Raw genomic sequence first — 16356 nt, 5'->3', positions numbered from 1 at the left:
AAGCATAGTGCTGCTCAAAGTGCTGCGTGTGCAGGATGAAATACTGCAGGGAATGAAAGTGTGGACGGCGAGGAGAGCCAGGTGAGGATGGCAGTGTGCGAGGCGAGGCGGGAGGGAGGGAAAATGGAACGAGGGAAGGGAAGGAAAGAAGGAGGCGAGGGAGGGAGGGAGGGAGGGAGGAGGCGAGGGAGGGAGGGAGGGAGGGAGGGAGGAGGCGAGGGAGGGAGGGAGGGAGGACGTGAAGTAGGTCAACGCCTGCGACAGTGGCGGTTTGGCTGAGGGGAGGGAGAGGCAGAAGGTGGCTGGGACAGGGGGTATATTTAGATAGACCGGGATAGGATAGGATGGATGGCTCAGTCCGATGCCTGCGGCCCGGGGAGGAGGAGGGCGAGGCCGGGTGACGAGGACGCAGAGTGACAGTGACGGCCATCTGTCACTGTCACGCCGCTGCTGCACGCTCTTATCGTTACGACGTTACGCTGACGTGAAAGTGGCGCCCGGGGGAGAGGAGGGGCACAGCACAGTAACTGTGTCAGCGATGGATGATTGCAGAGCTAGAAATTGCTTGGTGTCCCTATGTTCCCTCAGTCCTATGTTCCCTCAGTCCTATGTTCCCTCAGTCCTATGTTCCCTCAGTCCTATGTTCCCTCAGTCCTATGTTCCCTCAGTCCTATGTTCCCTCAGTCCTATGTTCCCTCAGTCCTATATTTCCTCAGTCCTATATTTCCTCAGTCCTATATTTCCTCAGTCCTATATTTCCTCAGTCCTATATTTCCTCAGTCCTATGTTCCCTCAGTCCTATGTTCCCTCAGTCCTATATTTCCATCAGGGTTAGGGGTTTAGGTGTAGGTACCCCCCCCCCCCCATAAAAAAAGGATGACAAAAGTCACCTTAGGCTACTCTGATAGGGTTAGGTTTAGGCATGGGGAGTGATGGATTGGTTAGGTTTAGGCATGGGGAGTGATGATTGGTTATAGTTCGAGGCATGAGGAGTGATGTTTGGTTAGGGTTAGGGTAAAATAGCAGGGAAAGCCAATCAGACGCAGAGTAGGGCATGCCATGCCTTCACCATCCTGGGAAAGGACATATCGCATTAGATACTGATCTGAGGGAACATAGACATGAACCCGTTCCAGCATGTGTTGGACACAGTATTAACCTGGATTTCCCCCGAGTCAGAGACCCTCACTATTAGCCTGGATTTCCCCGAGTCAGAGACCCTCAGTAACCCTCAGACTCTGGTTCTCCTTGATGACAGCAGCTGCTACAATACATCTGGCCGAGCCAAGGCGGTCTCATCAGCTGCCTCCCTCCCCGTCCTGCTGCTTTCTTGTTCCATTGACATATTGACGTCCTCTCTCCTCTCTGGATTGAGGACAGCAGCAACACGTGAGCCGTGTAAATCTCCTCACAGCCAAGAAGTGATGTGCAGCCAGCGACCACTGGGGGGCCTCGTCTGGACCGCTCAACTCCTCATAAAGCAAACAGCCACTGACGTCAACAAAAAGCAATAATGCATTCAGAGAGTGTAAAAGCTGAGACAATCCTAAATCCCACATGATTTATATCAATAACTAAAATAAGTTTGATAGCAATAACCAAGCTGTGTGCTATGGATTTATCGCATCAGGCGCGTCCTAGTTGGCTTATGTTACCATAGAAACGCAACATCCTGGCATCGAATCCCATCTGGGATCTTTTTGCAGGTCAACTCCTCTCTGTCGCCCCCTAGTCTCTCCTGTCTCTCTCTCTATTGTGATTATTGACAGCAAACATGCCCAAAACAGAATTAGCTTTTATAATACACACATGTACGCACACACGCACGCACGCACGTGCACAGCCACACACACACACACACACACACACACACACACACACACACACAAATAGAACATACACTTTCTGATGGGGCAAGGTAATTTCTTTTGACGCACTTCTATATGGCTGCCTACCATAGAATTTAGATGTAGTCATGGCACAGTTGCCTTATGCCATCACCGTAGTAGCCTATATATATATATATATATATATATATATATATATATATATATATATATATATATATATATATATACAGTATATATAATATTCTGTGACAGAACATCTTAAGGTGGTGAACCAATCAAATGACCGTTCCAGATTTGATTAGGCATGGCTATTCTATTCATTCCAGTCCTAAGAAGCTGAGTTAACTCTATTCTGCAAATGGAAACAGGTAAACCCTGAAATGGAGGCACACATTTAACCACAGACCTTTGCAAATGCCAAAAACGTGTGTGTATGTTATTGTTGGAAGGATTAAGTTCTTATCTTTCGCTCGAACATCTTCAATGAGATGGACGTAGTCATGGAAATGATCTTTGCTGTAATCTGACAATTTTTCAGAAATTTCCCTAAACCATCAGCCAGCTCTTTATGTTTCCTGTGACCTCTAGGAATATCATGGACAACTAATTCCAGCTGTGGGATACTTACTTCTAGCATCATAATGCTATATTATGCATATGCATACAAATAATATATTATCAGACTTAAAGGGCTCGGCTGAATATTAACCAAAGTCTTTTAATTTCAGGGCAGTAAGGATAATTTTTGTCCAAACTAATGTATGAATATAGAACATTTTCTAGTCAATAAAGCTGTCATTTTTAGCACAAATGCTAACTATGCCACTGGGATGCCTCCAGAAGCGTCATGCCCATTGTAACTGAGGGGGCAATTGCCCCCTCAGATTTTTGAGAGGTAAAATATATATATATATATATATATTTTTTTTTAAATAAACATAGGCTATATTATTATAGGCTGTGTATGGTAGTTGAAACATAGTTTCAAGTTTACGTTTATGTATGTTTGTGGTTAAAACAAAAACATAAATACTGTATAGGCTACATACAGTACAACACAAAAGGCTGTTATTTACCCTTTGTCGCCACCTGGTGAGTAAATATATATAACTAAAACCATTAGAATTGACAACCGGTCCGCGACTTTTTTTTCCCATGTATCTACCAGTCCTTGGCACAAAAAAGGTTGGGAACCCCTGCTCTAGAGGAAAGATTTCTACCTTCTGAAAAGGCAATACCAGCCAAAATAAACATTGTGTTACATTGCTTTGAAACATGTGGTCTCCCTTTTTTGTCAAGTCCATTGAGCCTGGGCAGTGGCAATGTACTTAGTCTGGTGATTATGGATCTTTCCAGGAGGCTGAGCAGTTTGGAAAATAGCCTTATGGTTACACCTGCTCAGTCTGTTAATTTAAAATGAGATATTCCTCTAAATCTGGCTTCCAACCCCCGCCAGAGTTCGCCCCCTCAGATTTTTGGCTTGCATGACGCCCCTGGATGCCTCTATGAATAACTGTCCATGTCATAAATTGACCTATCTTAGTAAGAGGACTGTATATGGCTTATGCTTCTTAACTCTACACAACAGCCTGTCACTTTCTCAGCCGCAGACTGAGGAGAGGATGCGGAGCGTAATGAAGAGTGTCAATAATGTGAGAGACTCACGTGACGTCTCCGGCGTAGTGGCGAATACGGAAGTGTCTCTGGAAGTCCATGGTCTTGTCACTGGGGCTGAGCTGGACAAGGAGACAAAAGTGTTTGAGTGCAGAGACAAAAGACAAGACGAGCGATTTTCTGATGACATGTAATGGCACACATTTACAGAAGAGATATAAATGTCAGCTTTGAGAGAAGGGAGTGATGAATGACTTTTCTCATTTCATATCAGAGCTCAACAGGGGAGCATCTTATGAGGGCTTTTGAAACGACACTCTCCAGGGGAAACTCTGCTCTCTACTGACCGAAAGGTGGAACTGCATTAGAGCAATAAGTGGAGTGAAAAATTACTCTATTTTAAAATCTTGTTAGATAATTCTTCTCCATATCACAATGTACACCTATTTAACAATCAATGTTTAAAATATATATATCAAAATTCCATTAATTCCAAAAAAACGGTGTCTATTTAGTGGTTACATCATCACATACTAAAAGGCGAATATAAAGATTCCAACCAATAATATAACACCTATGAAAACTTGGTGGTAGCATTGATCCCTGATCACCAACACACCCTGGTGGCTGGAATTTATTCATTTTGAAGAATCGGGAATTTGTAACAGCTCAAATTTATACACAAAGCATTTCACAGTGGATTGTGATTTGTTACAGTGTAACCCTGGATTATGGCCCAGCCTTATGGAAGCCAGTAACTTTTGCCTGAAAAATCTCTTTACAAAACTAAAATTATTAAAATTTTCTCAGTTTCACATTGAGAAAGTGTGTGTGTGTGTGTGTGTTCTGCTTTTGTATGGCAGCTGAAGACCTCAAGAATGCTATCGACTATTGGTCAATTAAATGACAGTTGTTATGATTGATGGGTTTTTGGAAATGGCTGCGATGCTGAGAGGAAGGCTGAATGTGGACTGAGGCGGCGGGGGGCGCGTCGCGCTGACCTTGCGGGAGGTGTAGTGCGGGTGCTGGGCCAGCTTGGTGTCCATGCTGTCCAGGCAGACGGTGTCGGTCACTTTACCCACGCTGAGGCAAGCCTCGTCCAGGATGGAGAGGATGCCTTTGTGGGGCTGCTCCACCAGATCCACGATGATCTGGTTGTTGAAGTAGTCGATCTGCGGCGTGGGGACAGTGTCATCGTCAGGCAAGTCACGGAAGTGGATTGAGGCATGTCAGCATGTGTGTGCACACGTGTGTGTGTGAGGGGGGGGGGCACGTTTGAGTGCATGTGTGTAGTGGGCTCATATGGTGCTTCACATGTACAGTAGCTACAGGGCCGCTGGAAGTCATTTTAAGCAGGGGGTGCTGGGAGGAAAAAAATGTGGACGTTTTTTTTTACATTTTTTTGCCATATTTAGAGGAATATCTCATTTTAAATTAACATTAGGATACTGTTGTGATGTAATTATTCAGTATTTTCTCCTTTTCTCACTCATTCAGAGCAAAGAGGGAGATATATAGCATGATGATAATGCTCTATATCTCCCTATTTGCTCTGAATACACCAGTTAACATGACACAGACTTAACATGATAGAAATATTATCAGCAAACTTAATGACTAGACTAGTTATTCTGATCTGAATGGCATATATCAATAAACATTGACTCCTCTCTTTGCTGTATAGTGGGAGGTGCATTTTTGAGTAGGCTATTAAAATAGCATGTCAAGTTCACATTTCTTTATTGCCAGATTAAACAATTCGTATTGGTTGTTGGTTGGTTCAACACAACATGTCTTCTTCTTCTCTAGCCTACAAGCATGTAACTTCCTTGATTGTTATTGTTGATAATTCTATTTAAATAGGCTACATTTTCATTTCCCGAAACATTCTAAAACAAGAAAGGAACATAGTGCACTGCAAAATATTTTTAATTACATTTGTAAAAAAAAAAAAAAAAAAAAAAAAATTGTTGGGAAAAAATCTAGGGGGTGCTGCAGCACCTGCAGCACCCCTACTTCCCGCGGCGCTGAGTAGCTATACTTTTGTGAGTAAATGTCATGTTTGTGTTTGTGTTTGTGGGGGAGGTGGGGTGGCTGTGAGCAAGAGTAAGGGAGAGAGTGTTCACATGGCACATTATGCATACACGTGTCATTCTGTGTGTGTTTGCGCGCGCGAGCGCGTGCGTGTGTGTGTGCATGCATGCGTGTGTGTCTGTGTGTCTGTGTGTGTGCGTGCGTGCGTGTGTGTGTGCATGCATGCGTGTGTGTGTGTGTGTGTGTGTGTCTGTGTGTCTGTGTGTGTGTGTGTGTGCGTGCGTGTGTGCGAACACGCGTGTGCTCTCACATGCTGCCAGGTGATGCCCTCTCTCTCGTACTCGTCTTGCTCCTGTCGGAGGATCAGCTCGATGAAGAGTTGCTGCAGCTTCTCGTTGCAGTAGTTAATGCAGAACTGTTCGAAACTGTCCGACAACACGGGAACAAACACATCACCATCATCATCATCATCATCACTGACTGACCCTCATCCATTTAGCTGAACAGATACTAGAGACCAGATGCCAACCTGTTGTTGTCAAAGATCTCAAAGCCGTAGATATCCAGCACGCCAATGACTGTGTTTTTCCCATGAAGCATTGGGTTGTAGTCCTTAACTTCAATTATGGCGTTGATGCGGCCTACGATCCAGCCGAAAAGTCTCTCGTAGAGAGCCTGCAGTGCAAAACACAAGACAGCGTGTAATAATAGAGCCAGAGATTAAGATCATGTGACAACTGTGAAAATTAGATACAAGAAAAGCAAGCGAGAGCGACCATGTTAACACGTTCACTGCCATTGACGTATTAATACGTCAAAAATAATCCAACGGTTGACTGCCAATGACGTATTAATACGTCAAAAAAATGATTTTTTTTTTTTTGACCGTGGGATGTGCATCTAACCCTTTTACATCTCTTATATAATTATTGGAGCCACCGAACGTTTACAACCCATTCCACCGAGCCACTAAGTGGCGACAGTGCCCTCCTGACTAGAGGAAGGCAAGCAAAAAGCAGCCATTCTCATGAAAATGGATGGGGGAAAACGCTTTCGTTTTCGCGCTGATTGCTGGCGATGCGGGATTGCAAATTTGCATAATAGATTACAGGTGGAACACACTTTGAAACACGCAGCATAAATATGACCAGAATCGCAAAAGCTTCTCTCAACCAAAACTCCAAGAAGCGAGCGAGTCCATCCAGACTTCCTCAAACAGCGGCCGCGCAGACAGGCACAGGACAGCAGCAAAGCAGTGAGACTGGTGACAAGCTTGTGACACGGCCGCTGCAGCCAAGAAGAACGCCCACGGAGGGAGGAGTTGGAAGCAACTCTCCCTCTCGCTCTCTCCCTCTCTCTCTCTCTCTCTCTCTCTCTCTCTCTCTCTCTCTCGCTCTCTCTCTCTCCCTCCCTCCCTCCCTCTCTCTCTCTCTCTCTCTCTCTCTCCCTCTCCCCCTCTCACTAGGATTAAACCTAGTGCGTCTCCGGGAGAGAGAGAGAGAGGGAGGGAGAGCGAGAGGGAGGGAGAGAGAGAGAGAGAGAGAGAGAGAGAGAGGGAGGGAGAGCGAGAGGGAGGGAGAGAGAGAGAGAGAGAGAGCGAGAGGGGGAGGGAGAGAGAGAGAGAGAGAGCCAAAAATGAATGGTTAAAGTGACTGTTCTATCGAATTTCACAAAAAGCCGTTTATCTCTGAATCATTTTTCTGACGCTGAAACCATGCTGTATTCAACTGCTAATGCTTACATAACTACTAACTCTACAAACTAACTCTTTTAGACAGAGAAAGCACACATTCTATTAGTTCTTTTGAGATATTGTGTGTTCACAAAATCTTAGCAGAAAAGAATCCTCGGGTCTTGAAAGATGAGCCAGAATCCTCAAAAAAACCCTCTGGCAGAAGCTAACTACAGTAAAAAAAAAACGTCTGGCAGTGAATGTGTTAACATCACTTCCCTCATGGCGAGGCAATCTGCAGTGTTTCATGTATTGATCGGCCACTTGGCTCAGCATACCGTGTAAATCATCCCAATTAGCTAGTTCGTCAAACACAAATTGAGTCGTACGCTGTGCTGATAAACATTGAGAGCAAACAGAGAGAGAGAGAGGGAGAGAGTGAGAGAGAGAGAGAGAGATAACCTCACAAGGCAGCTGGATTCGCACGAGATCATGAGATGACGATTTTGCCACGTTCCAATCTATTCGTTTGAATCCGAACCACCGGTGGTTTGCACCAATCAGCATCATATGAGGCAGCGATGGGCGGGCTTTTGTGTGACGCCAGCCAGAAGCGAGCCCGTGATAGACAAATGGCTCATCCAATCACCTGCCAGGTATTTTTTGAAAGTGCCCGACAACTCGTTCCCAGCTGGTTATGTGAAAACAAACCATCTGACAGTGTCAGGTTAAGAGAGACACCTGTAAAAAGAAATAGAGTCCGCACACTGCTTGACTTGCTCCCAGTCGATTTATTTTTGACGTTTCGGTCAACAAGGACCTTCTTCAGAAATGAAGCAGGAAATGACAGAGCACTCAAATTTATACAGTATGGGTCACACCCAACAACCAATTGGCAGAGGGGAAAAAAAAGGTGTCATGTGAGCACAATCAACCAGTAAGAAAATAGAGTGCATCTTGCTTCACACAAGTAAATAAATCAATTAAGTATACAAACCCAAGACAAACAATTAAGAAAATGCAATATATGCCGAGTGTAGGAGATCAGATGGGGTGGAGCTAAAAAACGGCAAAGAAACTCCTGTTAAATCCTGTGTAGGAGAAACAAAGACCCCAATAGCCTACAATGGACAATGCAATACACAAAATTTAATATTAAACAAAGGCAATAGTTACGAAGAAAGAGAACAGACTATTCTCCAATCATATAATCAGTAAAAGTACATTAAATATGAATATAGGTTACAAAAAGAGCACCTAGGGCATACAACTCTGCTAATAGACAGGAAGTAGGCAGTTCAAAAATACACATCTGAGTTACAAAAGTAGAAATACAAAAGTGGAAATAAAGATTAAAATAAGAGTAGCTACAGGAACGGTCTGAGGTCAAATGATTCATTCAGGCCCCTAGCAACTGTGTCTAAAGTTGAGATCCAGTATGCTTCTCTCCTTAGGAGTAGAGCGTTGAGGTCTCCTCCTCTAGGTGGCATTTTGACATGCTCTATGCCAATATATTTCAATGATGAAATACAATGTTGAGCCTGAGAAAAGTGAAGGGCTACAGGATTTTTAAAGTCCTTAGTCCTGATGTCACTCCTATGTTCAGAAATCCTGGTCTTCAAGGCTCTGGAAGATTTGCCAATATAGGCCAACCCACAAACACACTTAATCATATAGATGATATTGACTGTAGTACAACTGATAATACCTTTGATTTTGTAACATTTACCAGTGACTGGGTGGTTGAATGTGTTACATTTATAAGTGAAGTTACACTGGGCGCATCTACCACATTTGTAATTTCCATCTGGAATCTTAGACAGGAAGTGAGAAGGGGCAGGTTGTGGTAAATGAGACCTGACCAGAAGGGTCTTGAGGTTGGGAGGTCTTTTATAAACGAGACGAGGTGGAGATGAGAATGTTTTGCTGAGGGCAGGGTCAGAACTGAGAATATGCCAATGTTTTTTTATTATCTTCTCAAACTGCCGGCCAAGAGGAGAGTATTGAATAATACAATTAATGGGTTGCTCTCCACTCTGTCTCTCCCTAGTGGTGAGACAATCATGTTGTGTACAGCCATGATACTTAGTGGAAGCTGGTTGTATCCAGTATTCTGGATAACCACGCTGTCGGAACCGTGCTTCAAGGTCTTTGGAATGAGCAGAAAAGGATTCATCTGTAGTGCAGTTCCTACGTAACCGCTTAAACTGGCCAATAGGAATGCCCTTTTTGAGAGGTGTAGGATGAAAGCTCTCGGCATGAAGTAAGGAGTTACGATCTGTTGGTTTTCTATACAGATCTGTAATCAATCTGTCATTGGATTTGCAAATCAAAATATCCAGAAAATTAATACAAGTCTGATCTGAGGCCAAAGTAAATTTCAGAGATGCACTGCTGTTATTAAGAAATGTGTGAAAAGCACTCAGTTCTGTAGCAGACCCAGTCCAGATCAAGAAGATATCATCTATGTACCTTTTCCATAATTGGATATGTGGTAAAAAAGGATTGTAGAGAGGATTCAAAATGAGATTAGTTTCAAGAAGGCCAACATACAAATTAGCGTAGTTGGGAGCCATTTTACTCCCCATGGCAGTAAGAGTAAGAGTAAGAGAGACACCTGTACCTTGACGAAAGCGTTCCGCCCAAAGCAGGCGTCCTGCTCTGTGTGTCCCTTCTCGATGACCTCCCCGCCCCCGGTGGCCACGGTGCGGTACAGCAGGCTCTTGTTGACGTTTTCGGGCTCTGTGGTCGTCAGCTCGGCGATGTGTTTCACCGTGTCCCTGCCCACGATCTGGACGCTCTCGCCGTCACTCTCAAACTGGATGTTACCCTGGAGGCAGATGGGCACAGCGGAGCGGAGCGGAGCAGAGCGGAGCGGGGGAAAGTGTGAATCGTCATGAACCCTTGCAATCCTTAATATTGGTTGCTTTAATAATGTTGGTGATCTCATGAATTGAAGCTTTAGCCTACTCTGCTGCTGATGCAAAAGAGAGAGAGAGATCAAAGAAGATACAGGCAAAAATAAACTATACATTTATCTATATCCATTTGACAGTTTCATACATTTTAATCTTAAAAACATATGCATTATAATTTTCAAATAATGTTTACCCAACACACGAGTGTAACACTTACCAGAAGAAGAATGGTAGCCAGGATCCTGTAAACTGAGTCAATCTCCTCTGTTGAGAAGCCGATCGCTTCCAGCGCGCTCATCACAGCTTTGTGGCTCGTGCGATCATTGTTGGACGTCTAAAAGAAAGCGAGATTTTGCACAAATAGTTTTATTTTCGGGGATGAATCTTAACCAGCACAAATAAAGATGCAGTGAGAAAATCACCACACGTCGATCATTCAGTGTCTCTAAAAGAAGTATCTGTAGTTAAAAGGTACAATAATTGATTTGAAAGCACAATGTGTAACTTTGTGCTGAGCAGCAAAAACACCACAAGGGGTAAATACAGATGCTAATAAATGCTACAATTCCCTGTTTGTATGTTCAGATATGAGCCTTATTTTACAGTTTCTGCTTGTTACCCTCTACGTTGCTAACCTTAACTGATGTGCTGGGGGGAAAATAGCTCCAAATATCCCCAAATGTTGTTGTGTCAACATGTTTTATTGAAACAAGTCACTAATTGCGGTGCTGATCAAGCGAGCAAACTATAAACACATTTCACTTCCTGTATGTCTTTCACAATAAAAGCATCCTGTTATTTTGTCAGTGGGAAACTTTTAATCTGAAAGAGCTGTGCAGGAAATTGAGTTACAAGTTCCAGGCAACTTGACATGCTCCGGGACGGAGCCTCAAAGTTACATGGTGCAGGATACAGGCGTTCAGGGCGCAGAGTGGTCATGATAGAGGTGCCATTCTCCATATTCAGTCAGTATACCATCAACATGATTGAAAGGCTGTTATATTAAAGGGATACTTCACATTTTTTAAACCCTAGCCCTACTCTGGATAGGTGGGCCTAAAATACATGCAAGATCAATGGGGTCAAGCTGTACTTTGTAAATAGGCTAGGGTTTAAAAAATGTGAACTATCCCTTTAAGGTACAAAAAAGAAGAAGTTAGAAGTTAAATATTGGGGCTTTAAAATCATGCAATCAATTATTTTATAAGGGTTGATGTCATTTAATAGGAATAGTACTTTTTGAAATAGCTCCGTTTGTAATTAAACTCTCAAAAATGAAAGGTGGTGAACTCACACTTGACCCAGCTCCTTCCTTGGTGTACGCATAAACGGCAGGGTCGTTCTGCAGGTGAAAGGATTCCAGCGTTTCAGCAGAGCCGCCACGCAATAACTGTGAAAAGCACACAGAACATAATAGCAGTTAGTTTCGTGCGAGAGAACCATAAGGTCCTATCTAATCAAGTCGATACAGTTTTCAACTTTGCGTCAGTGGTTTGTTTACCTGGTAGAAAGAGTGGAAGTTCCTCTCACCGTCTTGCTGCTGCACCACTCTAGACTTGAATGGGACAACGGATTATGGTATTAAAGGACAAATCTATCCTTAGACATTATACTGCTATATATCAGTCCCTCACCCTGCCTCGTTGTCTTCTACTTCACTGAGTGATTTCCTACATTTCCCAGAGTGCATTTCAACAACCCCAAGAGAACAGGCCTGAACTTCAGCTGTAGGAGATAATGTACATAATAATGTACTTATTTAAGTCCGACTGTAAATTCATGTAAATCCACTGCCTATTTAACGTCTATTTAACTCAGTCTGTAAATCTTATGTAAATCCAACGTAAATTCATATTTATTATCCACGGAACACTTCACCACTCATGTACATATTGTATATATTTACTCGATTTGATTGCACTTGCAACTTTGTGATTGTCTTTAGTTATCTTCCTACTTCTTATCTCTGTATATTGATGTGACCGCTACGCTGCATACAGACACTAAGACAAATTCCTCATGTAACTTGCATACTGTGGCAATAAAAGTGATTCTGATTCTGATGTAGGAGGAGAGAGCAACAGTGATGGCATCATAAGAGCAAGAGAGCCACGTTTTTACAGATGAGAAAAATCTAGAGCCACGCCCCTTTATTACTCAAAACACAACGCATCTTCTGGCTGCATTGCATTCTGGCCTATTGAGGCTATCGTCGGTCTCTCTAGATTAGAAATAAGCTCTTTCTCTTTGTCTTTGATTACCAGCTGCGAGAGCAGTGCTGGTATTGTTTTTACCTCGTAGATCTTTGTGTTTATTTGTCTATGGACAGATTTTGTAAGCGTGATATCGTCAAAGCCGTGCAAGACGCAGTCATGAAACTTTCTTACAGGACCTCAAAATGACGGTTGAGTTCGAAAATGGGCGTGATCCGAGCAAGGGGGCGGGCCACCCCACATTGCCCCACACCACGCAAAATGCAGTCACAGGTGTGTAGTTGACATAACCCCCCCCCCACACACACACACACACACACACACACAAGTTTGGTTTAGATCTGATCTGACACTGAAACCTGATGTGATACTGTTGATGTTTCTGGTTCCGAATCTTTGTCTGATTGAACTGCATTCAACTCCTTTGCTGGAAATATGTCAGGTTCACATCATGCCAACTACGTTTGGCCAGAGCAATCTAGTAAGAGAGTGGCGTCAGCGGAGGTCCAAAATGCAGATCCAGGAAGGGGTCTCGCGCAACGTTTGAATGCATAAAATAAAGCTGATAATATACAATTTGATTATTTAAACGTCACCCCTTTCAAAGTACATCACAAACGGTCCATTCTGCTGCAAGTCGACAGCGCTCCTTAATCCAGAACCTTACTTCCCAAAAGTTCCTTTTTGCCAAAAGTTCCTTTTGCAATGTAAAAAACTGGTGCATTGGAGTGAATGGAGATGTCGCAACTCTTCTATATACATGGGCTCTGCGTTTGGCCAATCATCAGTGGGAATCGGAAAAATAAAGCATAAAACAACAAACAGAGCCTAGACATACAACAAGATGCATCACCACCCGCCGTTTTAAAGCGTTAGTGTTTGTTGGTTGAAGCCCGCACTGAAAGCAAAGCCACTACCAACAAGGAAGTACAGCAGAAACCATTAGGCTGCTGACAGAGGAGTGGGGCTGTGGTTAATTCTGTGATATATATCTCTCTGTGAGAATGGATCATGGCACCATCGTTCACACCTGCTGCGAGCGCCAGACGGTTCTTTAACACTGAGGATAAATACAGCCTCAGCGTCATGTACAGTAGCCCCAGGTGAGCTATTCATTAACACCTCTTCACGGGGAACATCTATTTACGGACGGCTCCGTCACACATCTTCGTCATCGCCTTCGTTAAACAGGCTCAGACGAAATGATGTACATCTAAAAATGACAAAAGGAGCAGAACTTTTCGGTACTTCTATTTAGAGGTGGGGTCACTATCGAGGGCACGAGGGGAGAGTTCAGGTTGTCAAAATTGAGGCCAATGCGGGAGTACCAAAAACTGTAGTTCCATGCCGTGGCCACTTGAGGCTGGCTCCAAAAGGTCATTCCCCATTCAGCCCTATGTGAAAATGCCCGGCCTTTACAGCAGAAATAAACATGTTTCCGGTTTTGGTCTCGATAGATAATTTCACCTTTCATGTCAACTGTTACAGGGGGTGAAAATACGTGACTTACAGCGTGACTTACAGCGGCCAATCAGACAGAGCCACGACGGTGTGACTTACAGCGGCCAATCAGACAGAGCCACGATGGTGTGACTTACAGCGGCCAATCAGACAGAGCCACGACGGTGTTCCAGATGCAGTCTACTCAGAAGTGAAAGGAACCGGAGACGTCACTTATATGGACAAGTCATCATCAAACCACCCAACAAACAAGGCAGCCAGAGAGAACCAGATGCCTTGATACAGTGATGCTCAACCAGTCACCTCTTTAGAGTCAAATAGACTCTCACGCAGCTCGCTGATCACAGACCAATAGCAGGCGGTGCTGCGGCTCTTCTTCTCGTCCAAATTGACATCACTACTGGCCACCGTGAAAATGCCAAAATAGCGGCTTCAAAACGGCAGTCACACAAACCAGTGGGTGACATCACAGTGGCTACTTCCATCTTACTTTACAGCAGGGGTGCCCAACCTTTTTTGACCCAAGATCTACTTTTCAAGTAGCCCGCCTCCTGAGATCTACCAGTCCAGTTTCAACATCGCAAACGCACACACATCGTTTCCAGCCTGCAGTAACTAACCTCACAACACTTTCTCGTTGTCCCACCACAACCACTTGACATTAGGGCTGTGAATCTTCACTGGCCTCACGATTCGATTCGATTACGATTCAGAGGGCTACGATTTGATTCGATTATGATTATCGGTGCATCTCGATGCATCTTAAATCGATGCATCACTTATTTTCCCCAATACATGATTTATTTTTTCTCACTTTCTTTTTTCTCACTGTGTGGCTACTTTTAAAGTAAAGGTGCATTTGGAATTGCATTGTATTATGATCCATAATTAAAATAAACAACTGCATGTACTTCCATTATATTTTATTTGATTATTATTATTTTATTTATTATTTTTATTTTTTATAATCGATTTTTGACACCCCTCGCGATCGACCTGGGGTCAGTCCGCGGTCGACCAGTAGACCGCGATTGGGCACGCCTGCTTTACAGTCTACCGTATGTGGCTATCAGTTTTTCTGGGACCCCTGATGTAGTCCGGTCTGCTCTCCGACCCCCCCCCCCTCACTCTCTCATCCTACCCCTCTTCTCTCTCACCTTCTCCAGCAGGTAGTTGTTGATGTGACCCCCCCCCCCCTCACTCTCTCATCCTACCCCTCTTCTCTCTCACCTTCTCCAGCAGGTAGTTGTTGATGTGACCCCCCCTCCCCTCACTCTCTCATCCTACCCCTCTTCTCTCTCACCTTCTCCAGCAGGTAGTTGTTGATGTGACCCCCCCCCCCCCCCTCACTCTCTCATCCTACCCCTCTTCTCTCTCACCTTCTCCAGCAGGTAGTTGTTGATGTGACCCCCCCCCCCCTCACTCTCTCATCCTACCCCTCTTCTCTCTCACCTTCTCCAGCAGGTAGTTGTTGATGTGACCCCCCCCCCCTCACTCTCCCATCCTACCCCTCCTCTCTCTCACCTTCTCCAGCAGGTAGTTGTTGATGTGACCCCCCCCCCCCTCACTCTCTCATCCTACCCCTCTTCTCTCTCACCTTCTCCAGCAGGTAGTTGTTGATGTGACCCCCCCCCCCTCACTCTCCCATCCTACCCCTCCTCTCTCTCACCTTCTCCAGCAGGTAGTTGTTGATGTGACCCCCCCCCCCCTCACTCTCTCATCCTACCCCTCTTCTCTCTCACCTTCTCCAGCAGGTAGTTGTTGATGTGTCCCCCCCCCCCTCACTCTCTCATCCTACCCCTCTTCTCTCTCACCTTCTCCAGCAGGTAGTTGTTGATGTGACCCCCCCTTCCCCCCTCACTCTCTCATCCTAACCCTCTCTCTCTCACCTTCTCCAGCAGGTAGTTGTTGATGTGACCCCCCCCCCCCCTCACTCTCTCATCCTACCCCTCTTCTCTCTCACCTTCTCCAGCAGGTAGTTGTTGATGTGACCCCCCCCCCCCTCACTCTCTCATCCTACCCCTCTTCTCTCTCACCTTCTCCAGCAGGTAGTTGTTGATGTGACCCCCCCTCCCCCCTCACTCTCTCATCCTACCCCTCTCTCTCTCACCTTCTCCAGCAGGTAGTTGTTGATGTGACCCCCCCCCCCCCCTCACTCTCTCATCCTACCCCTCTTCTCTCTCACCTTCTCCAGCAGGTAGTTGTTGATGTGACCCCCCCCCCCCCTCACTCTCTCATCCTACCCCTCTTCTCTCTCACCTTCTCCAGCAGGTAGTTGTTGATGTGACCCCCCCCCCCCCTCACCTCTCCATCCTACCCCTCTTCTCTCACCTTCTCCAGCAGGTAGTTGTTGATGTGACCCCCCCCCCCCTACATCACTCTGTCATCCTACCCCTCTTCTCTCTCACCTTCTCCAGCAGGTAGTTGTTGATGTGACCCCCCCCCCCCCTCACTCTCTCATCCTACCCCTCTTCTCTCTCACCTTCTCCAGCAGGTAGTTGTTGATGTGACCCCCCCCCCCCCTCACCCTCCCATCCTACCCCTCTTCTCTCACCTTCTCCAGCAGGTAGTTGTTGATGTGACCCCCCCCCCCT

General features: G+C 45.0%; 1 protein-coding gene across 1 annotated transcript; it reads right to left on the bottom strand.

Moving 5' to 3' along the window:
- Nucleotides 1-3515: 3515 nt before the first annotated feature.
- LOC310772150 (unconventional myosin-Id-like) lies at nt 3516-15531 on the bottom strand (the record flags this gene model as incomplete). Its single annotated transcript, XM_083664598.1, has 9 exons — nt 15505-15531; nt 11590-11643; nt 11383-11478; nt 10306-10422; nt 9794-10000; nt 6028-6173; nt 5809-5923; nt 4466-4636; nt 3516-3586 (listed from the first exon to the last, which is right to left on the bottom strand). Coding segments are annotated over exons 4-9 (791 nt in total), but the record flags the coding sequence as incomplete, so codon positions are not given.
- Between the last annotated feature and the right edge of the window lie 825 nt (nt 15532-16356).

This window comes from Poromitra crassiceps (genome assembly GCF_964638095.1).
Source record: "Poromitra crassiceps genome assembly, contig: HAP1_SCAFFOLD_2105, whole genome shotgun sequence".
NCBI lineage: Eukaryota > Metazoa > Chordata > Actinopteri > Beryciformes > Melamphaidae > Poromitra > Poromitra crassiceps.
This window is presented reverse-complemented; position numbering and strand designations above follow the sequence as displayed.